Here is a 26,368-nt window from a genome sequence, read left to right on the forward strand (position 1 = left end):
GCACAAAAAAAACTTGTGACATGCGTATGGATTTTATTTTTTTATGATTGGTCAAATTCTAGGATAATTTAACTTGGGACAAATTTAGAAGCCTTTGTATTTCATAATTTAAGAAACTTCAAAATTGATGCACCTAGACATAACAAGAATGGATGTAGTATATATGAAGTGAAGTTTTGCAAATCCTCGACGCGTGCATTATGATTGGGTTGAGATGGATTGAATTAGAAAATTAGTTCATTCCCACTTCATCAATCCCTCCCAAACCACTGATTGGAGTGGAGCTAAACAAATCCTAAGATAATTTACCATGCTAGGATGACTTAGGTACCAAAAGTTAAGGCACGTGATCGAAATTAACTATTACTATATCAGTACAGTACTCAGTAGTTCCAATGCATAAGGTGTCGATTGTACTTTACTCTTACATGCAACTAACTACTGGGCAGCCGGATGCATAATCAACTCCATCCAAATGCTACTTTAATTTTGAGTCACACACACAGCTGCTTTGTCCTGAGATTGTTGGCTGGAAGTCGTCTACGCATGCAGCACGCACGCCATCCCTGCAACCTTAAGTTAACCTCCTGTGCAGTTTGCGGCTGACGATGCTGATTGCAAATGTATATTAATAATACTTTACGTCTTGCATGATCGATGACAGTAGCTAGTTTCTAGTTAGCTCTTCTCGTCGTCGTTCTCTATCTAGCTAGCTACTTTTAAAAGATGGGAACGGATCGATTCTCCATGATACGCTGACGATGGATTATGCATGCAAGGACGACGAGGATGATAATTCCTGTTTTTTTTTACTTATACTTGTATTTATATAATTTAATTAACACCATGGATCAAAAACAGACAGGTTCGGATGCATGATCTCCGCAGCGGTATTAATTATACTACTGTTGATGATTATACTTGACAAGACATAATCAATGTGTATAATAATCTATAGCCTGATACCTTTTTCAGTATTAAGAAATCATTTGTTTTGTGAAATGGATAACCAAATTTATTGGCCCCGGCCCATGCAATCTTTTTTGGGTAATAAGTCAATCTTTTTGTACATAATAAATATATGGATATAAGCCAAACGGTTTCAGCTCCACGCACTCAGTTCGAGGAAAAAGGGTGAAGTTGTGAGAGCACCTAAAGAGGTACTCCACAAACTCTAGTTTTTTGTGGAGCTGCTCCATGGTGGAGTTTGTGGAGCAGTCTCAAACACCCCCTATGATAATCTGGATTTACTCCCTCTGTTTTGAAATATAATACGTTTTTATACAAAATCAAAAGGAGAGTGCAATAGATATAGGTACCCCTCACTTAACTTTCCAATTATATTTCGCATGATTAAAGGGTGAACTCTTAGTCTCCTCATACAAAATATGCCAAGTACATGAAGTATTTTTATTTAAGTAAACATTATCCTCTTATTTCCTGAATGCACTATATTTCAAATTTCATAATGCACTATATTTCAGCGTGGAGGAAGTATGTGTAGAATTATTATAATCAGGATTATAGAATGTAGTAACTAGAGTGTTTGGGTCAATTGATTATGGTTGGCTACAGTGATAAATTCCTATTGTGTCCTTTATAGTTCGGCAAGTTGGACAATTAATTGGGGGCAAGTTAGACTTTTAGCACCCATAATTACATGTCCTGGTCTAAACTAAATTATAGGATTATGATAGTCAAGAGCTTTGATTACAAATATTTTATCATATAATCAATCATATTTGGATCAAATCTTGATTATAATTATTGAATAGTACTATTGATTACAAATCTAATAGTATCAAGTTTGTATTAGAATAGTTAAAAGTAATTATTCAAATTGTTCAAAGATTATAAAGATTCAAACTTTAAAATATTTGACCAATAATTTATCTAACAATTTTAAATTATTATATTATTGCAATCTTGATACGATTAGAATTGTAATTGAATGCAATATCTGATTATCATAAATTTATAAGTACAAACAATGTAATAAAATAAGTATATAAATGGTTAAAATACAATTAAGAAGACAGTGTGATATTAAAATGTCTTATTAATTATTATATAAGAAAGAATGGAGAGAGTATGTAATACTCTTTTCCATAAACTTGGAAGATAGTTTAACTTAGGACAAAAACTCATATATTCATTATATTTGAGGACGGAGATAATAACATATACCACATACCAACCTCAGAGCATGTAAAACATGCAAATTCCTGCACATGTAAATAAGTTAGCACACAGTGAGCAGCACCACGGATTATCAGTTTGGCAAACTTTTTTTTGGTCCCCAGGTGGCCGGCCGGCCTAGCGCTCTCTACGAGCAGCTTTTTTAACAGCCGCAATTTGCACAGCGCTATCTTAATTAAGTCACGTTTACATATGTGTATGCTATGCATCGTCCCCACACTCCCACAGTGTATGCGGCACGTGATGGATTTGCATGCCACAGTGGACTAGATGATAGGCCGCCTGTACTCCATTATTATATCTTTATGTCAATATATGATGCTCATATATACTCTACCTTGTTAAAACGTACTACGTGGTTTCAACGGCATGGCCAGGAAAATAAAAATACATCTTCTGATTATAAAATTGCTGGAAGAATTTGATTGGGTGTGAAAAACGTTGGTTGGTGATGTGTATGTGTTTTTCTAGAAAGAGATGTGTGTGTGTGTGTTTTAATTTGTTAGCTAGCTAGCTAGGTTTCGTATTTCAGATTTCAGTTTTCAAGACTCTCGTATATTGAAAATAGTGTAGATTCGTTTTTCCCACAAAACTCATTTTAGTCCTATAAAATTTTAATCATCTCTCTCTTAATTAATACTATATATGACATATAACATATTTGCTGAAATGTGTAACTTATTTAATGCTCATGAAACTTTTCTAAAACCTCCACTAAGATTGGCTAGAAAAGAAGAACAAGCTGGACGACTCATCACACAACAAAAGGTGAATAGGTGATGTAGCCTAACCTTACCAGCAAGCATTAAAATATGTTGTTGAGGTTAATTAGCAATCAAGACGTGTTGATGAATATGAATACTATATAGGTTAGTACTAATGAACAAAAGCAAATTAGTATAATTATTCATGGTCATGCATTCATGCAGAGACGACCTGTCGTGTGCATGCCACCACTATATATATTTCGTGGAGGTTTTCATGTAAGATTAGAATCACATAGTTATATATATGTCTTAGGTGTTTGGTTGAAGGTGTTAAAGTTTAACAGGTACGGTAGAATTTTTGTTTTATTTAACAATTAGTGTCCAATCATGAACTAATTAGACTCAAAAGATTCGTCTCACAAATTATTATCTAGCTGTGTTTTTAGTTTTGTAAAGAGTTGCGACAAATAAAACACACGTCCCTTTTGTTACCATCACTAAAAGTCGATGCAGTGAGAGGCTAATTTAAAATGCGATGAGATGGTAACGTGAACCCAATCAGCCGTGAGAGCATGCATGATGTTGCTTTCCATTGCCCGGCCCGGCAAGGCAACTATTATAAGCTACGAGCTTTATTCTTGTTGAATTGATAGCATAACGAAGAGCTCAGTGAAGACCCTCGTGATCGTGAACATCTTCCTCAACCTCAAGTGCGCCACACACAATCAGTTGGTCCTATCCAAGGGTAGAGGTCTATGCTGAAGGTCCATATATACAATTTCATTCCAATATCTGCCGGTTAGTCTTATCACTGTCAGTTTTAGTCATAAACTGGTAGCGATGGGTTGACAATGAGGGTCACTTCTTATGTAGTAGTGATCATGAAATATATTTTTAGTGTGCTTATTTGATGTCATAATTAAACATCCTATAAACTCAGTCAAACTTGAAGTTTGACTAAAATTTTTTTTGGTTTATTTATCTAGGACATATGTGTAAGTAGTGGAGTCTTAGACCGTCAGAGATACTGAGATAGGCTAATAGTTCCTACTGAAATTTGCTCAATTATTGAGGGAACACAATAATTCAGGGTACTGGTGATCGATCCGCGCGCGACACACAATCATCTCATCGTCACCACACCAGACCAAGATCCATGTATGGGATGCTTGTACTGTGGTGCACCGTGCATGCGCAGCATGCTAGCCCGGCCTGCGGATTGCAGAAGCTGCATGGTTGAGCTGTCCGCCGTCGGTCCCATGCCAATGAATAACGTGTCCAACTGTTTTCCTGTATTTGAGTCGTCAAAGAAAAGTAGCTTCATTATGTTTTTCTTTTTTGGAAAAGGACATCTCCCCAGATGTATTGAAACAAAACTGAAACACGCACTACGTACCATATATATTACTGATAAACGCAGCACAAACAGTATTTATTTTTAAGAACTTCGGATTTATGGAGGAAAATTGACTTGTTCTTTGGTGGCATCGATCTGGCACTGCCACACATTCGCGCATTAGCACCGGTCGGGAAGGGCCTGTTGCCCTGGTTCCCGAGCCGGTGCTGCCCTTCCGGGACTAAAGGCCCACCCTTTAGTCCCGGTTCGGACAACCGGGGCTAAAGGCTCCCCTTTAATACCAACCGGTGTTAAAGGGTCCTGCCAGGGCTGCCACGTTGCAGTAACACCGGTTGGTATTACCAACCGGTGTTAAAGGGTTTCTTTTTCTTTTTTTGGTTCACTTCTTCGGTTCTGTTTATTGTTTATATATAATATATAATAACAGGTTTTTCAATACATGTTTTTCTGATACAATAATATATTTATATTAAGCATATTAAGCATATATAAATGAAAATTATAGGCTTAGCTTAATAATTAAGCTTTGCCTATAATAAAATGAATAGACCACATCAAAAATTAAATAGATATGTAAAAAGCTTTATATATATATATATAGTTTTATATGTACAAAATTCGTAACACATATATACATAGAGTTTTTTCTCCCAATGTCTACAAACGATACAAATGATCATCGTTGTTTGGAATAAGAGTTTCGTTGCCGTTGAAGTGAAACTCGCCGTTTGGATTGATCACTTGTTCGCGGAGAAATCCTGCTATCGTGTCTTGGATAGCTTTGATTCGGTCTTGTTGTAGGACCTTTTCCCTCAGCCATTCAGTCTTTAATTTGAAATAAATAAAAAAGGTATTAGTTATCTAAGTTATTCAATATAATTCAGGAGATAATGAAAAGAGACATGTAACGTACTCTGAGCGTCTCTATGGGTGTTTGATTGACTTGTGCCATCATGAATTTGCACACGTAATATGCACATAGATTGTTCCCCCCTTCTTGTCTTAAACACCACTGTATGATATATATATAAAAATATTCACGACCACGACAATAAGAAGGCTAAAAGTTAGCGAAAGTTTGTTAGCTAGTAGAACTTACTTGTGGATGTATTATGTTAAGCGGCGCTTTACATCCACTGAGATGTTCACGGTCAATGAATCTTTCCCAAACCCTATACACAGCCATTGTGGATCGTGAACTAATAATTACAGAGTCATATTATGATATTTTTGTAGCTGAGATCGACATTACGTACCTTTGAATAATGTTTACCATTTGTTGATAATTTTCTTGTGGTTTTCTCATTGAGTCAAAGATTATCAACCGGTTCTTGGGAATTTCAATGACCATGAGTATCCAGTGAAAGATGTTTACACACACATATATAGTCAGTCCTATAATGTAAAATAAAATATGCATACACTTAATAACTATATAACTCACTCGAAGTTGAAGGGGAAGAGTATTTTTTGTTTTTCTTTTTGGTTCACAAAGAACCTCATAAGATTGGTGCAGACTTCTGTCTCATGATCTGCTGTCCACACTGCCTGCGGAGCCTTGAAAACAATATAAGGGTCAACGAACCCAATACTATTGTCATTTTTCATTCTGAGCTCTCTCATTTGGTGCCTGCATATATACATACAAATCCTAAGTGTGTAAGGATTATATACATATAATTAAAGAAGTTAGAAGTATAATAAAAAGAAAAAAATACTTACAGACAAAAGCAGCTGACAAGAGATTTGTCAAGAGCGTCGAGGTGGCATAATTGGTGCAATTCTTCGAACTGCACGTATATGAGGTCATCTCCACGGAAGTAGTGATGTTGTCTAATACGAACAGAAATCCAATTATCTCCCCTTTTAGATGCCTCAATGCACCATTTGTTTATTGCAAACATTTGTGTGCCGAGCTCGTGTAAACGCTTAGGGTCGAATAGACTCCTGCCCGGTTCATATCTTGCCCTCCATTGATCAACTACCTCGGCTTTTTCAAATGTTTGGCATCCAAGAATGGCGGCAATTTCTTCCATATTTAAACCGCTCTGTCCAAAGTAACGCTCAAGCGAGTCTAGCTCAGACAACGCTAAGGATTTCTTTGGCATCAAGTCTTCATTTGAGCCGTATTGATTTGGCACAATCAAAGGGGGCACCGGTTTTGATACTTCTCCGAGCTATGGGACCCCCTTTCCTACTCTCTTCTTAGTAGGCTGTGAAGACTTGACCAGAGACCGCTCATAGTCCGAAAGTGCTGGCTTTTTCTGAGCTTCGCGTTGCTTCTTTTGATGGTCCGCCACCTTCTGCCTCAGTTTCGATGGCTTTACATAAAAGTACGGCTTCTCTGGGTTAAGCCGTTTTTTCCTATCCTCCTTTATTTTATCAAAAAATTGCTTGACCTCAGCTTTGGATGTAGCAATTACCTCCTCTTCACTCTTTTCGTAAGGTAATTTTTCTGGCGTCTTAGCTCTCTTTGCTGAGGCAGCCTTCTTTGGAGGTGGGACCGATGACTTCGGTCCTTCTTGGACGGACCGCTTCTTACTACCTCGCTTTGGAGGCGATGGGACCGACCGTGCACTCTTTGGAGAGGGCGGTGCAGGCGGTAGAGGTGGTGGGGCCGATCTTTTTGGCGTTGGAGAACGCGGTGGAGGAGTTGGAGACCTCGGTGGAGGAGTTGGAGACCTCGGTGGAGGAGGTGGAGACCGTGGTGGAGGCGGTGGCGGGGTCGGTGTGGCCACCGCTGGTGTTGGTGGAGATCCAGCATTGTCACCGCCCGCAGCACTATGATGCGCTGGGGAGAGAACTGGACTTAGGTTGGAGGAGTCCCTGCAAAGAAAACAATTACAAGTTTTGTGAGCAAACTTTTTTTTAATTTCAATACATAATAAATAATATAAGAAGTAAAATCACACACAAACCTATGCTGAGGAATAATTATGAAGTGCTTGCGCCAACAAATAAATGTCTTCTCAGCTTCACCTAAGGTCTTCTCTCCGTCTCCCCCTTCTATGTCTAGTGGCACATTGCCACAACCTTTCTCAACCCTATCAACCGAGACGCTAGCATATCCACCAGGTACTGGTAGATTATGGATTCTTGGAGTTCTCGTTCGGTCGATAGGGTTGACAACAGCGATAGCCACCTTTTTGGTGGTATTCCCATCTGGTACATGCAGCTCACAGGTAGTAAAAGCCTCTGTGACATCATCCACGGGGAAGTGTAGCTTCGTGTCATCCTGAATGGTTGGTACTTCCGTGGATGCGCAGCTGCTTTTCAACTGGCCTGGGGGGCTAACATTGACCTCAGGCTGTGATGTACCTTGCCCTTTTGTCATTTGACTAAGTGCTGCTTGCACTTGCCTTTGAATCTCTGCCTGCATCCATTCTTCACGAGCTTTCTCGCGCTCTTGTGACTGCAGAACAAAAGCTTCCAGGCGGCGGATCCGCTCTGCCTCCTCATCCTTCTTTCTCTGGCGGCTTCTGTAGGTATCTTGATCAGCTTGGAATGATTGCAGCCACGGAACTGCCCCATAGCCTCTCGTACGCCCACCGTGCTCAGGATTTTCAAGCGCATAGGTGAGTTCATCCTTCTCCCTGTTAGGCCTGAACTCACCAGACTGAACCGCCTCTCGTGCACGGACTAGTCTCTCTGCTGCTCTAGAGATTTCTTGGCCCCAAACTAGCGCCCCGGTGTCTGGGTCCACGCTTCCCCCATGACCGTAGAACCAATGCTTGGAGCGCTCGCTCTAATTCTTTGCTATTGTCTCGGGTGTGACCCCCTAGCAAGCATCTCCTGTTCCATTCGGTCCCACTTGGGAACAGCACTCTTATAACCACCTGATCCCATATGATGGTGGTATGTCTTTTTACTGGCATTCTCTTTGTTTCTATTGGCTCGTTCCTCGCCCTCTTCTGATGTTTTGTACTGCACAAAGTCATCCCAGAAGGCCCTCAGCTTTACATATTGCTTGAGGTTGAAATCTGGAGTCTCGTTTTTCTTGACATATTTATTGTACAAAGACTTCTTCCAATTCTGGAAGAGTACTGCCATCTTCTTCATAGTCCAGTCATAAATTCGCACCTTCAACTCTTCATCGTTGGTGTCGAAGGTGAAAACGTCTGTGACGGCTTTCCAAACTAACTCCTTGTCACGATCAGAGACAAAACTGATCTCAGGAGCACCTCGCTTCTCTCTCCATTCACGACAACTGATCGGTATTTGATCTCTCACAAGATATCCACAGTGACTAACATATTTGTTTGCATGCTCACCAAGTGGTCTACCTGTAGCTATCTCAAACTCAGAGATTACATAGCGGCCCTCCAACGGCTTCTTTGGCCCTCGTGGAGGTACGCTTCTCCCCGTAGAGGTCGATCCAGAAGGCTACACGTACATATAGAAACAAAAATACTAAATTAATAACCAAGTAATAAGTCTAGAACCTAATGTAAGAGATGCATTAATTATATATGTTTACATTTACATACCTCGCCAGTATTTTCTTCTTGTTGCACGACAAGTTGTTGCTCAGGGGCATTGCCCTCTTGTTGCTCAGTAGGATTGCCTTGCATGATGTCGTGGTAATCAACAAAGTACTGACTACCGTCGTCGATCATATTTAAAATGGCATCTTCCATATAATCAGGATCATCATGATGACGGTCAGCCATTTCTATGTCTGCAACCATACATATATATATATATATTCTATGTAAGACAATACTACTACAAATGAAAGTGTTGGAGTGCTCTAAAAATAATACTAGGATCTTTTAAGCCAAGTAATACATTAGAATAAAAAACAATACTAGAATAATATATAGTACAAACAAAAATATATACAAAACCCTACTAGAATAAATTTGGTGGCTAAACACTACTAGAACATATATGTAACACCCTAAAATGTGTTTTCTGGGAAATAGAGCTAAAATGATTTATTTATGAATTTTTGTACTCATGAAACATAGGGGAATAATATTTTTCATTAAAATTTATCATAAGTTTAGCAACTTGTTTGAGCACTCATGTTGGAGCATTTATTTTCATTTTATTGTGTGATTTTGAGCAAAGTCAAAATATTTTTAAATTGTTTTGAAACTGCTTTGAAAAGACTTTGAAATAAAAAAAAGAAAGGAAACAAAAAGGAAACAAACAAAAGAAAGAAAAAAAGGAAAAAAAAACCTTCCCCCTCTCCATCTTTGGCCCCAAGGCCTGGCCCCTCCCTTCCCTCGGCCTCGGCCCAACCCAGCGCGCCACTCTTTTCCTCTTCCCCTCTCTCGGCCTGGTGGCCCAGCAGAGCAAGCAGGCCGGCCCGAATCCTGGCCTGGTCGGGCGCACCTCCCTCTCCCTCAGTTTTCTCTCCTCTTTGGCTGACGAGCCGGACCCGCACTATGAGTCACTGACTGGTGGGACCCGCATGTCAGCTGGCTTCTTCAACCTCAAGCCGTAACCGGCTTGGACTCTGCTCCACCGAAATCTTCCCCGATTTCTCGGGATTTCCTGCCCTGCGTGCGCGATTGACCCCCTTAAAAGCCTTGGCATCCCCCCTGCAATCTTCTTTCGCATCTAGCACAATCGAGGAGTTCCTATCGCCCTGTCCCGCCACCGTTTAGATCTCGCCGAGGCGCTAGTTACGGCCGCCGTCGTGACCCTCCTCGTCTGCTGTGTCCCGAGCACCGAAAATCGTGTGCCGCGTTTCGGTTGGAGGTGGTGAGCCTCCCTGCACTTCCCAATTTCGGTTATTTTCTCTCCTTGTCGCTCTAATCCTCGCCGAACGCTGCAGAGCTCCACCGGTCCGCCAATCCGCGCGGCTGTCCTCCTTCAAGCTTGCTCCGAGCCTTGAAACCCCTCAGGTTAGTTCGCTTGAGTCCACTCTTCGTCCCCATGCCCTCGGTTCTGTTTTAGTGGACCCTAGCGCTTAGTTCGCGAGCTCCGGCGAGGTTTGCTTGCCTCCGGCCATGGCGCCGCCGGCCGGGGCTACTGTTGTTGGCCGGCGCCCTCTCCCTCTCCTCCCCAGCTTCTAATCTTGACCCTTCATCTTAGATCCAATGGACCGCGTTAGTCCATACCCCTTCGGCTGACAAACTTTCTAAAGAGCCCCTGGTGTTTTTCAAAATAGAACCCGCAGTCCAAAGCACGTTTTCTGAAATGCGCTTTCTGAGTTGGAAGACGTAAAGTCTGCCGGCTTGTTTCGAAAATACGTTTTCAGTATTTACTAAAATGCCATTGAACTTGTTTTGGCTATAAAGTATTCATTTTAACTCCGTTTTTGTCCATTCAAATTTCGTTAGATTCGTAATCACGAGCTCTACATGTTAGCAGTACTAATTCACTGTTTTAAAACTTTTATTTTCACAGTAGCATTTAATTAATTATTTATCTATAGAAAATTGATCTTAGAAAATTCATAACTTCTCCGTTTCAACTCCGATTTTCGTGATCTTTACGTCTATGAAATCGTAGCGATGCGTAGAATCTTTTTATAAACTTTTCATACTATTTTTATATGTTTGGTGTACTGTTCTAATTATAGCCATGTTTGCTTCGTGTATGTTTTCTCCGATTGTTTGTGTGATCGATGATCGAGTTTAGACGGAGAGCAGTTTCGGTGATCAAGATCAAAGCTTTGGCAACAAGTGAGATCAGCAGAACCAAAAGGATAAGCAAGAGCATTTGGATTAAGGCAAGTATAGCATTTGGATTTTATTTCTGTGACCATGATCCTGTGGCTAGATTAATGTTAAGTAATAAATGATAAAAATGACTTTTTAGCAACTTGATGATTTGTCGGTACGTGATCACCCGGGACAACAGTGCAACCATGAGGGCTATAATGGCTCTGGCTTTAGTTAAGTATGAGTAACTTTTCTAGCTCGTTAGCGGTTACCCGTTGTGGCGCAATTGGGGAATAGCAGACCGTGGATTCCTACGGGTGAATCACACGGACTGACTAATGAAACCAAGCGGCCCTAACTTGTTAGACGAACCTTTGAAAGACTTCATAGTGATCCCTGCCGACCTCCCTAGGAAGGGGGTTAAGAGATTAGCTACCTCGGGCGAAAGGGTAAATCATGACTCATGGGTAAAGATGTGCAACCTCTGCAGAGGGTTAAAAACTAGTATACTAGCCGAGCTCACAGTCAGGAGCGGCCTTGGGGAGATCTACATTAAGGGTGATGATTCTTGTGTGTTAAATATGCTCATTATTTATTATTTAATGCTTTACATTATTTATGTCACATTGATTATGAGATTGTGGGAGCTATACAATCTAGTTGCTATACTTGTGGAGTTCGACATGGACTCACTCTTGCTATTTCCCCTAAACCTCAGGAGAAGTTTAGGCTTGTGATCAACTAGTCAGTTGGATCCTGTAGAGTGAAGTTAATACCCGAAGTTGGAGTTGTCTATCCGCTGTTTGATACTAAAGGTTATCTCTTTTATACTAAGTACGTTATATATTTTTGCATTGTCTTTTGATATTACCCCTTATTTGTAGCTATATGTGAGATTTGACTTCTAAGACTCACATATGGTGCATATCTGGTTTTGTTCTTAAAATCGGGTATTACAATATATTAGAGACTTATATACTACTACTAGTACTACTACAAATGAAAGTGTTGGAGTGCTCTAAAAATAATACTAGAATCTTTTAAGCCAAGTAATACACTAGAATAAAAAACAATACTAGAATAATATAGTACAAACAATAATATTTACAAAACACTAGAAAATAAAATATGATACAAGAATAATATACAACAAATATATACTAAAAAAACTACTACAAATAATATATTAAAAAAATAATACATACATACATACAAACAATTATAATTCATACATACAAACTATATATATGTGTGTATATATATGTACAAAAAATAATATACATACATACAAAAAATAATACATATATACAAAAAATAAAACATACATACATACTATATATATATACTAGAATAATATATTAAAAAAATAATACATACATACATACAAACAATTATAATTCATACATACAAACTATATATATGTGTGTATATATATGTACAAAAAATAATATACATACATACAAAAAATAATACATATATACAAAAAATAAAACATACATACATACTATATATATATACTAGAATAATATATTAAAAAAATAATACATACATACATACAAACAATTATAATTCATACATACAAACTATATATATGTGTATATATGTATAAAAAATAATATACATACATACAAAAAATATTACATATATATACATAAAAATATATACAAAAAATAATACAACAAATCAAAACACCATATATACATATATATATACATAACAATATGAATACAAAATCCTAGATTGTCCCAAATGGAAAAGTCATGAATACAAAGTTTGCTACACTCATCAAGTTCTACATTTTGTCTAATGGTCAACTTTTCATTTGGAAAAGTTTGAACCACTGAATTTTGAATTTTCATAGAACTCATAGCCACGCAGCGGTTTCGGAACCCTAGATGGTCTCGAATGGAAAAGTCTTGAATACGAATATTGTTCCACTCATCAAAATCTACATTTCATATATAGACCATTTTTGCATTTGACAAAGTTTTGGGAAGGTGTAGTTGAAAATCCACAATTGACACATATAGTCATGACAATTTTGGGAAGGTGTAGTTCAAAATCCACAATTGACACATATAGACCATTTTTGCATTTGACAAAGTTTTGGGAAGTTTGTTACACACATCAAAATTCACAATTCTCAAATATAGTTTCATACAAAGTCAAGCCGGCACAACAGTGAACTTCTTCTTGACGTATGACCCTTGGTTATGATCCTGCCGTAACCATGGAGTATCCTCATTGTTTAACAGAATGCTTGGGTCTTTGTTGACTATGAAGGGCGGAATTCGATCATCCCTTTCGTAATCGCCTGACATGTCTGACTTGTCCTCAATTTCGACAATGTTTCTTTTCCCAGAAAGGACAATGTGGCGCTTTGGCTCATTGATGATTGAGTGGTCATCATTTTTTCCTCTCTTTGGTTTCGTAGACATATCTTTGACATAGAACACCTGACTCACGTCTGCAGCAAGGACGAATGGTTTGTCTTTGAACCCACTATTGTTAAGGTCCACGGTTGTCATCCCATACTCCTTGTCGACTGTTACCCCACCTCCGGTCATCTTCACCCATTGGCACCGGAACAAAGGAACTTTAAAATTAGCTGCATAGACTAGTTCCCATATGTCTCTATGCGTCCATAATATATTTGTCTCGTTCTTTCATGCGCTGCAAGTCTTGTCGTGCTTCAAGTGAATCCTTAGACTTCCGGTAGACACCCATGAATCCGAGCAAGTTCACACAAAGATTCTTTGTCAGGTGCATCACGTCGATCGCGTTGCGGACCTCTAGGACATTCCAGTAAGGTAGCTCCCAAAATATGGATTTCTTCTTCCACATGGGTACGTGTCCCTTAGCATCCTTGGGAATAGGTTCGCTGCCTCGTCCCTTTCCAAATACCACTTTTATATCCTTGACCATTTCGAGTATATCATCCCCGGTTCGATTGAGAGGTTTGGTCCGGTGGTCTGCCTTGCCTTTAAAATGCTTGCCTTTCTTTCGTACTGGGTGGTTCACAGGAAGAAACCGACGGTGGCCAAGGTACACGACCTTTCGACATTTTTTCAAAAATACACAGTCATGGTCTTCATAACAATGTGTGCATGCATTATATCCCTTGTTTGACTAGCCTGAAAGATTACTCAGAGCTGGCCAATCATTGATTGTTACAAACAGCAATGCTCGCAGGTCAAAGTGCTCTAGTTTGTACTCATCCCACACGCGAACTCCTGGTTTGCTCCATAAAATTTGAAGTTCCTCAACTAATGGCCTTAGGTAGACATCTATGTCATTGCCAGGTTGCTTCGGTCCTTGGATAAGCACCGGCATCATAATAAACTTCCGCTTCATGCATAGCCATGGAGGAAGGTTGTAGATACATAGAGTAACTGGCCAAGTGCTGTGACTACTACTCTGCTCACCGAAAGGATTCATACCATCTGTACTTAAGGCGAACCGCAAGTTTCTAGCATCATCTGCAAAATCTGGGAATTCTCTGTCTATCGCTCTCCACTGGGATCCATCGGCAGGGTGTCTCAGCATATTGTCTATCTTACGGTCTTCTTTATGCCACCGCAACAACTTTGCATTGTCCTTATTTCTGAACAGACGTTTTAATCGTGGTATTATAGGAGCATACCACATAACCTTGGCTGGAATTTTCTTCCTATGACGTTCTTCACCCTCAACATCGCCAGGATCATCTCGTCTAATCTTATACCGTGATGCCTTACATACTGGACATGCATCCAAATTCTCGTATTCCTCCCCACGGTAGAGGATGCAGTCATTAGGACATGCGTGTATCTTCTGGATTTCTAATCCCAATGGGCAGACAACCTGTTTTGCTTCATACGTAGTGGTGGGCAATTCGTTGCCTTTCGGAAGCATCTTTTTTATGATCTTCAATAACTGCTCAAATGCCTTGTCAGATGTACCATTCTTTGCCTTCCATTGCAGCAATTCTAGTGTGGTACCCAGCTTTTTTTGCCCCTCTTCAGCGGTGGGATATAGCAATTTCCTGTGGTCCTCTAGCATGCGCTCGAACTTGGCTTTCTCTTTATCACTTTCACATTCTCTTTGTGCATCACGGATGGCATCACCAAAAGCATCATCGCCCCGATCATCTTCTGCCGCCACCTCTTCTTCATTATCTCCCCCCATTGCAACATCATTGAAGCCACCGTACTGAGCAATAATATTGGCATGGTCCAATTCTTCTTCTTCTTCTTCTTCTTCACCTTCATCCATTATAATCCCGCTTTCTCCATGTTTGATCCAACAAATATAGTTTGGTACGAAACCAGACTTTAATAAGTGTGAATGAAGAGTTCTTGAGTTAGAATATTCCGTCAAATTCTTGCACACGGCACATGGACAACACATGAAACCGTCCCTCTTATTTGACTCAGCCACACTTAAGAAATAGTGCACACCATTAATGAACTCTTCGGAGCGCCGATCGGCATTATACATCCAATTACGTGTTACCATCTGCATTAAATATAACATATATATTATGAAAACCATGCACACATATAGTTTCTCATTTTATTGCACAACATGTCTAAGATACATAGTTGATTAATTTAGGAAAGCTTGGCTACAACAAATACAATCGCAACTAGCACTAAAAAACCAAAACTAAAATGCACTTAAGCAACATAATTAGTTCGCGTCCGATCCCAACTATAATAGATAGATCATTCGCTTGATCAACATCATTGAACTCCTTTCGTCGGCTCACAGCCTCACCACCTTCATCCTCAACCACCTATGCAAAAGATTTCTTAATGTGTTCAATGTATTCTTCCTCCCAGTACCAACCTGTACATCAGCCGGTACCGTCCCACTGAAATTAAAAGAGAGAATCAAAAGTTAATATCATTTAAAAAAATATGCACATATATAAGCAAATGTCTGGAAATAACTCACATTACGATCTGGACACTTGTAGAATATACGACCCTTGTTTACTCCCTCTTTCGACACTTTGTACTCCATCAAAATCTTCTGCCCACACTTGCCACAAGTAATGAGAGGGAGTTCCGGACGGTATCGCTTTTGAACCCGTTGAGAGACCGAAGACCCGGTCACGGTTGCCATCTACTATCCATACTCAATTTTTAAACAATTATAAATTCCACATTTAAACATGTATGATAAAATGGACATTATATGTAGTAATAAAAATAAATCAAGTGATATTAACAAACCAATTAATTTGAACTATCCTACTTTCTAATATCATAAAAATATACTATAATTCATTCTTGCAAACTACATTAATACTAGGTCAACCATGAAATATGATATATATATATATGGATACTAATTCATGTGAAATGATTCTAAATAACAACGTGGATTTGAGCTAAAAATAATGGGAACATCACAAGCCAAAAACAACATGAAAAAGACAAGAAAGACAAAAGTTAGTCGCCTCCAAACACGAAGAAACGATGACGGAGTCGAAGAAGATCAACAATGGGCGTCGGAGACGAAGAACAAATGAGGAAGAAGAAGCTCCAAGAACAACAATGGTGAATGGTGCTCTCGGTTTCAAATGGGCAGAGAGGAGAAGTGATCCGGCCTATAAACCGGACCCTTAGAACCGGTTCACAAACAAAACCGGTGCTAAAGGGTAACACTTTAGCACCGGTTTGTAACACAAACCGGTGCTAAAGGCTTTGCCTCGGCCCGTGGCGCTGGCCGGTGCTAAAGGGTCCTTTAGCACCGGTTGGTAACACGAACCGGTGCTAAAGGGTCTCCGCCCCGACAGCACCTGTCAGTAGCCGTTGGGCAGGACCCTTTAGCACCGGTTCGTGTTACGAACCGGTGTTAAAGGGGTCTTTAACCCCGGACCGCAAAAAGGCCGAGGTTTTTGACCATTTTGGGCATCGACCAATGCCTCATTCTGTAGTAGTGTGGTCATACATGTTTGGTCAGGCCGCCGTAGTCACCCACCTTGTTCTTTGGCACAACTTCAAACGGTTTGGGCCCCTAGCTTTGATCGGTTTCGGCTCCTTGCTATGGTCAGAGAAGCTCGAGCCGGTGAAGTTAAAAACAACCCCTACAATGCAAGGATGAGATGTAGCCAAATAAAGCTATCCAGAGCTCTACCAAACATGGTCTTCATAACTAAAGTGATAAAAACACCCGCAAAGAAAAAGAATAATGAATGCTTAAAAATACTTTTATGCTCACTGTGGGTAGTTTAAAAGTTATAGCAGGGAGTTGAACACAACTATAAGTGAACATAGTCCACATTTCATAATTTATAGTAGGAAAGGAAAACATGTCATGTGAATATGCCTAGCTAGATATAAATATATATGTAGCCATATGCACATGCTGTGGTACTGGCCGGTAGAGTATGAACCCTAGAAACGGTCACTGAGCCCCCACGATTAAAAAAGTACAAGGTACAAATCACTAGCCTAATAATAGAAAAATGTGCTCCAGTTGACTTGGACCGTGCATCCACAACAGTTCCACGCGCGCGCGCACACACACATACACAAAATGTTAACATGTACACATAGCGGCAGTATGATAATATATGCACGTCAATTATTATACCGTACCCTGCATCGATCGATCTCTATATATAGCAACGGCACACACGCGTCGTAGCAAATCATGTTGTTCGGCATATGCATGCATGCTGTCGTGTCGATCACCGACCCATCTCGATCTGCTGGTACGGTTGCTGTTCAGCAAACACATATATTAACTACTCCCTCCGTCCCAAATTATAAGTCATTCCAAAAATCTTGGAGAGTCAAAGTTTTTCAAGTTTTACCAAATTTATATAGCAAAATAATAACATTTTTGATACCAACCAAGTATCATTAGATTCTTTGTTAGTTATATTTTCATAGTGTACCTATTTTATGACATAAATCTTTATATTTCTCTCTATATTTTTGGTCAAACTTGAAAATACTTTGACTCTCCAAGATTCTTGGAATGACTTATAATTTGGAACGGAGGGAGTAGTTGTGAAAGTAAGTTCGTTAATTAAAATCAGATCGAAACTCCAATGCAATTAGTAGGGCCGCAAACCGTAGGATCGAAACTACTACTAGAGCTTTAAAACTGTAGATTCTATGCTTCTTTCGTCCCAAAATATATACATTTCTAACATTTAAAATTTATCCTAAAATAAATGTATTTATAGAGACATGATCGATCCACCTAGTTCTAGTAAGCTTTTTTTCCCTCTCTACTTCTGATTAAAGTGCAATCGTTACATGCTAAAATTAATTTTTATATATAGGGGTGATTATGTAATTTTCAAGTAACATTGATCTTCACTAAGAATTCTAGTAATACATTTATTTTGGGCCAGATGGAGTAATCGTAAAATCAATCCAATAAGCTAAGACCATAAAGTCATAAAAATTGTAGAGTTTACAATTACTACCTTTGTCCCTAAAAGAATGCATATGCTAGATTTGGACTAAATCAAACTTTAGATTTATAAAAAATATTATCAATTTTATATAAATAAATAGATTAATTATGAAATATAATCCATAATAATTCATCTAATACACTTTATAAAATATTATATTTTTTATATATTTGATCAAACTTAGATACGACTTGTTGAGAAGCTAGTGACAATGATACTTTTTCGTGGATGATGTATGGTATATAGGTGAAATTGAAATTATTGTTGTAACATGCTTTAGCTCTCAGCCTCACACACGCATAGCATCGGGTAGCAGCTACCTCCTAGCTGTTTTTCTGTGACAGTAGTGTAGAAGAGAAGTATATGTGAAGTGTTATGAACTCCAATAGTATATCATTACTATAGGTAGTATAATATTGGAAGGGTTAGGCCACACTACAACAGCTGCAAATACTTAATATGCAGAGAGAGAGAGAGAGAGAGAGAGAGAGAGAGAGAGAGAGAGGATGGGAGGGCATATATGTCCAGCAATACATACAAAGGGATCCATATATGAGCATAGCAGGATCATTCGACCACACACTGTCCTTCAGTCTTTTTCTCTGGATGCTCCTCCAAGATATAGCTGCATCAGATTTCTGCAGGTACTTCTTGGTTGTTGGCCGGCCGGCCACCACTCTTTTCCTTCCTTCCTCTTGTTCTTCCATCTTCAAGGAGTTTGCAACTAGCTTTTCTTGGCTGGCCATGGCCAGCAGCTTTGCTAGCTGTTTGCTCTTGCCCTTTGCCTCTTTACTAGCTCGTTCTTCAGCGTCAGTTGGTGTGCTTGAGCTGGTCTCAAATCATCCTGATGAGCTTCAGCGTCTGCTAGCTGCCGGCCTGTGTTGCACTGTTGCATGCCTGCCTGCCGATCTGTCTTTGCATCTACCTGAGCCTAACATGCATCTGATTGATTGATTGATTGATTGATTCTGCTGCCTGCCTTGTCTTCAGCTTGAGCTGCTGCTGAGCTCATCCAGCTTGTGTTGCCCACTTGCAGTATAGTAGCATGCAGCAGCAGCTTGAATTGAATTGCATCGATTCAGCTTCACTTGTTGCCTTGTTATCGATCAGCATCCTCTTCATCTCATCTCATCAGATTCAGATGCTATTTATCTTCTCATCAGCAACATGATTTGATTTGTTCACGCAGCAAGACAAGAAGGCGTTGACAGATGATGGATCGACATATGGAGGACTCCAGCACGTTCCTACAGTGGGCAATGAACCATCTCCAGCACCACCAGCACCCGGCCACCGCCGCCGCCGCCGCCGCATACCAGCAGGAAGGTGGCGCTGGTGTTGGTGCCCGCATCAGCGGCGGCGCCGGAGATCAGGAGATTCAGGACGCCGCCGCCGCCTTCCCGTCGCTCCAGGTGCTCCGCGCCTCCCAGCCACAGACGGCCGTGCCCGCCAGCGTCCGAGTCCGGGACCTGACGGTGCAGGTGGGTGACTACGGCGGCCTGACCAACAGCAGCAGCTCCGGCGACAGCCCCGGCGCGGGCGCGGGCGCCGCCATGGACCACGACGCGGTGGCCGCCGCGTGGTCCCCCCACACCGCGCGCTCCAGGACCACGGGCCTTGGCGGCGGCAGCAACAGCAGGCCGGTCAGCTGGAACTTCAGCGCCGCGTCGGCGCTGCCAGCGGACGACCGCGGCGCCGTCGCGGTCGCCCTGCCGGACGCCACGGCGGCGGTCGCGAGGGTGCAACAACGTGCTGCGTCTGCGTCTGCGGGGAGGAGAGGGGGCAGCGCCGGCCCATCCGCTGCGGCAACGTCGCCGGGGCCTGTGCAGGACCACATCATCGCCGAGCGGCGGCGGAGGGAGAAGATCAACCAGCGGTTCATCGAGCTCTCCACTGTCATCCCCGGCCTCAAGAAGGTTATTATTAGCTAGCTCACCATATATTAGATCTTTCTTTCTTAATTTTCATGACTGATTTATTAGCTTCCATGAGATATATCCTTATCTCACTTCTAATCTCATCTTAATTATCCCCCTCTCCTCCTTCCTATTTTTCATCTTTAATTTCATGCTTGTTTTTAACCATCATCAAGGACATCTCTTCCTTCTCTTTGACCCTTGGTAGATCTTGTGCTGACTATATTCACCAAGACTGCATGTATATCATCTCAAGTAAATCAGTGTAACTACTGAGCATTCATTAAGTTTACACAGACTATATATCTGGCCAAGATTATTTCTTGCAAATTAGGTTCTTCGCGACCAAAAGTGTGAGCATAGCATATATTCTTGGCTAGCCTTCCAATAATACATGATAGGAGTAGTACTAGTTTCTAGAATAATAAATTATAAAACATATCAAAACATGCTAGAAAATATTGAGCTACAGAAACTAAACAACCCACAGTGTTTAAAAGGTGCACACTTTGAAAGCTCCTATAACCTGCTAAGCTTTATTTGCTAGCCGCAATATATACCCATGCATCGAATCATCTAGAACGAAAAACATTATATACATATTTAATTTGCAATTACAAGAGGGCATTAGGATGATCACTTCTGATTAATAACATTTAGTTTGTGTGTCTGTCTTGCTCAAACCTGTATTAAAGATACTGATGATTATTACAATTGAGTTGTATGCATCGATCAACATCATCCGCCTGCCTGCATTGAACATATTATTGAGTTCATGAGGAGAAGAAATAAAGGGTGCAATATGCATTTACTCCAATCATTGCATCATGATGACATGATCGAGCTTTTGCTTGCAGATGGACAAGGCGACCATTCTTGGGGACGCGGTGAAGTACGTGAGGGAGCTGCAGGAGAAGGTGAAGGGCCTCGAGGAGGATGGAGCCGCCGGTGGCAGCGGCAGCATTCAGTCGGCAGTGCTCGTCACGAAGCAGCAATGCCATATGTCCGAGGACGAGGCCATGGCGAGCAGCCATGGCGGTAGCGGTGGCGCCGACGGCGGTATGCAGCTACCGGAGATCGAGGCACGGCTGTCGGAGAGGAGCGTGCTGCTGCGGATCCACTGCTACAGCGCGAGGGGGCTGCTGGTGAGGGTGATCTCGGAGGTGGAGCAGATGCAGCTCTCCATCACCCATACCAATGTCATGCCCTTCCCAGCCTCCACTGCCATCATCACCATCACAGCCAAGGCGAGTACTAGTACAATTCAAAGGATAAATAACTTAATTACCCGAGACAATAATTCACTTTTTTATGACAAAAAATTTACATGCATCTTATCTGAACAACACAACAGCAACAAAAATCAAACATCTGACGTATAGGAGAAGTGCATATATATACTTATAATCCACCACGAATCCATGCAGTAATATATATGTACCAATGTGAACGAAGTAATATCAATTGCATGCATGTATGCACGCACGCACCATGCATCATGGGCATCTTCTCTTGGCCATACCTCAACACACTTAAAGACTAACCAACAACCGATCGACAAGCTCATTTGTATGTAGCATGCATGTGTGCATTTGTGTTGCACTTGCACCTCTAGCTTTGCATTAAAAAAAACTCTAGCTAGAGCAAGTAAATATAGAGTGTTAACTTATATGCATCTTTTTTTAGAAGAGGGAGTGTATGTGAAATATGCAATTCAACATGAATTTATGGGTATTCTTTGTTTAATTACATTTATGATTATTGTATGGGCAGGTGGTGCTGCCTCAGGGATATCTCTTGAGGGATCCACGGATAAATATGTGTACATCAGTAGACACAGAGGTTAAACATATATAAAATATATATAGTAATAAGATTAATGTGTATATTATATACATGTATGGACCAAGATATAGTGTGGGCTCCATGTTATAGAGTATTAAAGACAATGTCTCGATCCAGTACCGATATAAATGTTAGGCTCATTAGCAGTGATTTGGATAAGAGATCAGCGCCACAGATGGTATTTCCATCTTTTAAAAAGTTTATGTAATTTTTACTCTACTTGGGGATCAATCAATAAATGCAAGCAATATAATGAGAAAATAACTGGTATGTGGGAATTGTCAAAAGGGTTGGGTACGGTGGTGGTGATCACTTTCAAGTGTGTGAAAATATCTTTCACAGATCACTCTAGTAAAATGTCAATGCAAGGGTGAAAACTCGATGGGACTTTAACCAATGCAATAAAACCTAAAACCTACTTATGAAAGCGATTTGTTGACTTATGCGAAAATAATAAGCATACCACATGCATTCAGTAGGAAGTATTTTTTTTCATAACAATTCATGTATAGAGTTATATGATGAAGCCACATGCCCTAAGAACCCTAAAAATGATTTTGCATGTATATAATTCACTAGAGGAAGGCATATGTAATAAATTTTACCTTTTTTACATGCTATAGTAATATGTCCTTAATTGTATATAATCAACACATTATTTTGACAAATTTTAAACTTTTTTAAAATCACTACTATATATTCAGGTGGAGGAGGGATTCAATGCCACGGTAGATGAGATCGTGAGAAGGATTAACTCCGCGCTGCGCCAACATTATAGCAGCAGTTCTGAAGAAACAAGAGGATAAAAAGTAGACTGCTGAAGAGGCTCAGCCATGCTTGTCTCCATATCCAAGCTAGAGGGGAAGAAGGGCAGGGCTTCTAATAATTTATGAGCAATCAAACCTCTTTCATCTGATGAAGATATAAAAGTCTGAGATCAGACAGAAAGTCATGGTGGGGAATGAATTCTAGTCATGCTGCATGCAGTGCAGTAGCCTCAACATCACATTCACCATGTGCCCATGCATGCATGCACACGAAACTGCGATCATCAGGTAAAAATTATGATGAAAAGATGGCACACACATCATGTCGATTGGCATGTTGATGGATGCATGCATGACGAGAATCTCTTAGCCACAAGTTGCAAGTTTTGGTCCAAGTCGTACCTTTTGTTTGTTGCTCAATCAAAATCACTGAGAGAATCAAATGACCTTTTGCTTCATGTCAGAATTTTGCTTGTTTTCAGAGAAAAGAACTGACTGCTATATTGTTTTTATTTACAAGTTGCATTGTTTGCATCAAAACTCAATCCTTTCATTTCATATATACTATATATGACAACACACTCGATTGGTCTCCAGAATATATAATTTCATTTTGAAAAATACTATATGATTAGATTATATGATCAAAGTAGCACTAAACGAGATACGATATCCCCTACATGTCAAATGATTAGTCCATTTGTTTAAAATATCACCATTGTTGTTTTGAAAGAGTAGGAAATTCCATTATACCTTGGTATAGAAGTATAGTGGCAATATATATGTCTGACCCTCTGACTCATGTATGAGTCATGCATCGATAAGAAATAGATTTTCACTGTACAAAGATCTGATCCTCACCAAAAGAAAATGCTACAAAGGTATATGATTTAATGTTGTGTTAGTTGGATGTTCCGTATCCACCATTTGTTTAAGAGATATCGCGTGATCTGTACAGCACTGAAGATACGAAGCTCCCCGGTCAGCAAATTAAATCAAAGATAGAGCTGCATTTTTTTTGGGTGGTGAGATACAGAGAAAGGCTGCTGTTGAGATATGCAGTGCAAAGTTGGCACAGTGTGTTGTTCGCATAAAATGCAACATGTCTTCGGTTGGTATAGCAAGCTAAGGTGACTGAAGATATGCATCAGATCATCATCGTGTACTACGCAACTGTATTATATATATTCTGCAGCAAGTAGTTGCATACCAATACCACCATGCCATTGCCGGATCATGCATGTGTGTATACATTAATAACATGGATGACCATGCGGCAAACATTAACTAGTATGTAGGAGATCTGGTCCTAATCCTCCATCAAGGAATAATGCATGATGGTTTAGCAACCTTAACGATGATTTCAAGAGATCTGTTGCAAAGTGCAATTCAATATGATTATTTTTCAGTCAGGAAGCATGCTTTCATCTTGGTGATGAACACCAGCCATCATCTAGCTAAGGACCCGGCCGTCTGGTCGTTACCAGACAAGAAATACTCTAATGCCATAATAAGGGTACAGTACGTCAGTACGTACAGTACCAAACTAGAGAAACAGGGACTAAAAAACTTGGATTTGGGATCAGTTGGCAGATCAGCATATCAGAAGAAACTGTATTGTTTTAAACCTTTGATCGTCTAAAGCAAGAAAACAACTATTGTTTTGATCTAAAATAAGATGAAACTATTGGTTTGTTTATGTATCAAGTTACAGTGCACTTTATATTAGTTTAGCAAAAGGTAAGCTAGCTGTATATATTATAATTATAATGTCTATCCGTAGGCAATTGGGCACATGCATGGCTGAAAAGCAGGTTTCAATAATTGATGGCTTAGCCATGCTGCCCTGCTATATATTTTATTGCATTGCTCCCCTGCTAATTTGGAAGCAGGTAGGTAGACGCTGTTTCAGTGTTTGGTTGTGTTGTGAGTGGCTGCATGCATAACTAAATGTAAAAATGAAGCATCATCATCAGTATCTACAAAGAAAGAAGATTTGTGTGTAAAAGAAGCACATGTTTCTTGCTTCTCTAGCGATCGATCGAATCTGCCTCCCAGCAAACGAACACGCCGTTGTTTCCAAACACTAGCTTATTCTTAGCTTTAATCTCTGCTGTGTGTTCTGGATTGAATGATTATATCTCTGAGTCGTTACGTGATTGCAGTTGTTAGATCTGATGGAAGCAACAAATGCTCTTCTAGCTACTTGAGTGCTTGTTGCAGCAGTTTCGTAGAGAAATAAATGCTTTTCTTGGTGTCTCTCCCTTTTCTGATTCCTATGTTTCCCCTGTGTTGTGTCTAAGTGTTCTATTAGAACAGTTTCCTGCATTCTCAATTCCTGTAGAGGAATCTACATTTTAAGACAAATTTGTTCGTATCATTTTGAATATCTAGACTCAACACACATAGAGTAATGTATAACCAGAATTTAGAATGGTTAACTAAAATGCATGCAGTCCAACAGCATAATAAATTGCACGCATTCCATACAGTATATGTAGTTGGCTGACTAACGACTGACAACCTCTGGAAAAATTTGTCAACTGAAGTTGCAAAGTTGCAATTTGCAAACCCTTGATTGCGTAGTATGAACATGTACTACACCAGAAGTAGAGAAAAAAAACGCATGCAGTTGCCTCTTGCCATACCAGATAGCCAGTACAGTGTCATATCCGGTGTGTGACTACTATTTTTCCAGTCCTTTTTGCTGCTATGCATGTGGCATCTCTGCATGCAGTTGCTTTGACACCCAACAGAGAACAGCTTACACCAAGGTAAACTCATCAGGCACGAATCCCTTGACGGATTTGATGTGACTAAATAAGAGTAACTCCTACAGTGGAAGCTCACAGTCCCAGTTCCAGGGATTGTGTGACTCACCCACTTGCACCTGTTCCCCAATGGCGATGCCATCCTCGATCTCAGATTGTTTATTGCAGTCTCCATTTTAAGGGCCTGTTTAGGCCCTGTTTAGTTCCCCACTAAAAAATTTTTCATCCATCCCATCGAATCTTTAGACACATGCATGGAACATTAAACGTAGATAAAAAAATAAACTAATTACACAGTTTAGTTAAGAATCACGAGACGAATCTTTTAAGCCTAGTTACTCCATGATTAGCCTTAAGTGCTACAGTAACCCACATATGCTAATGACAGATTAATTATGCTTAATAAATTTGTCTTGCAGTTTCCTAACGAGCTATGTAATTTGTTTTTTTATTAGTTTCTAAAAACCCCTCCCGACATCCTTCCGACACATCCGATGTGACATCCAAAAAATTTTCATCCCCAATCTAAACAGGCCCTTAGATTGTGGATGAAAATTTTTTGGGTGTCACATCGAATGTGTCGGAAGAATGTCGGGAGGGTTTTTTTGAAACTAATAAAAAAACAAATTACATAGCTCGTCAGGAAACTGCAAGACAAATTTATTAAGCATAATTAATCTGCCATTAGCATATGTGGGTTACTGTAGCACTTAAGGCTAATCATGGAGTAAGTAGGTTTAAAAGATTCATCTCGCGATTCTCAACT

At 40.1% G+C, this 26,368-nt stretch overlaps 1 protein-coding gene across 2 annotated transcripts; it reads left to right on the forward strand.

Moving 5' to 3' along the window:
- On the forward strand, positions 18,791-24,044 carry LOC110429687 (transcription factor NAI1-like). 2 transcript variants are annotated; one of them, XM_021446032.1, is made up of 4 exons: positions 18,791-18,947; positions 19,493-20,219; positions 21,077-21,466; positions 22,769-24,044. In XM_021446032.1, exons 2-4 carry the CDS (start codon positions 19,515-19,517, stop codon positions 22,868-22,870), a joined length of 1,197 nt encoding a protein of 398 aa, XP_021301707.1. In that variant the 5' UTR covers positions 18,791-18,947; positions 19,493-19,514; the 3' UTR covers positions 22,871-24,044. The 2 variants fall into 2 exon arrangements, with proteins under 2 accessions (XP_021301707.1, XP_021301708.1); XM_021446033.1 differs by lacking the exon at positions 18,791-18,947 and having other exon boundaries at positions 18,954-20,219.

This window comes from Sorghum bicolor, chromosome 8 (genome assembly GCF_000003195.3).
Source record: "Sorghum bicolor cultivar BTx623 chromosome 8, Sorghum_bicolor_NCBIv3, whole genome shotgun sequence".
NCBI lineage: Eukaryota > Viridiplantae > Streptophyta > Magnoliopsida > Poales > Poaceae > Sorghum > Sorghum bicolor.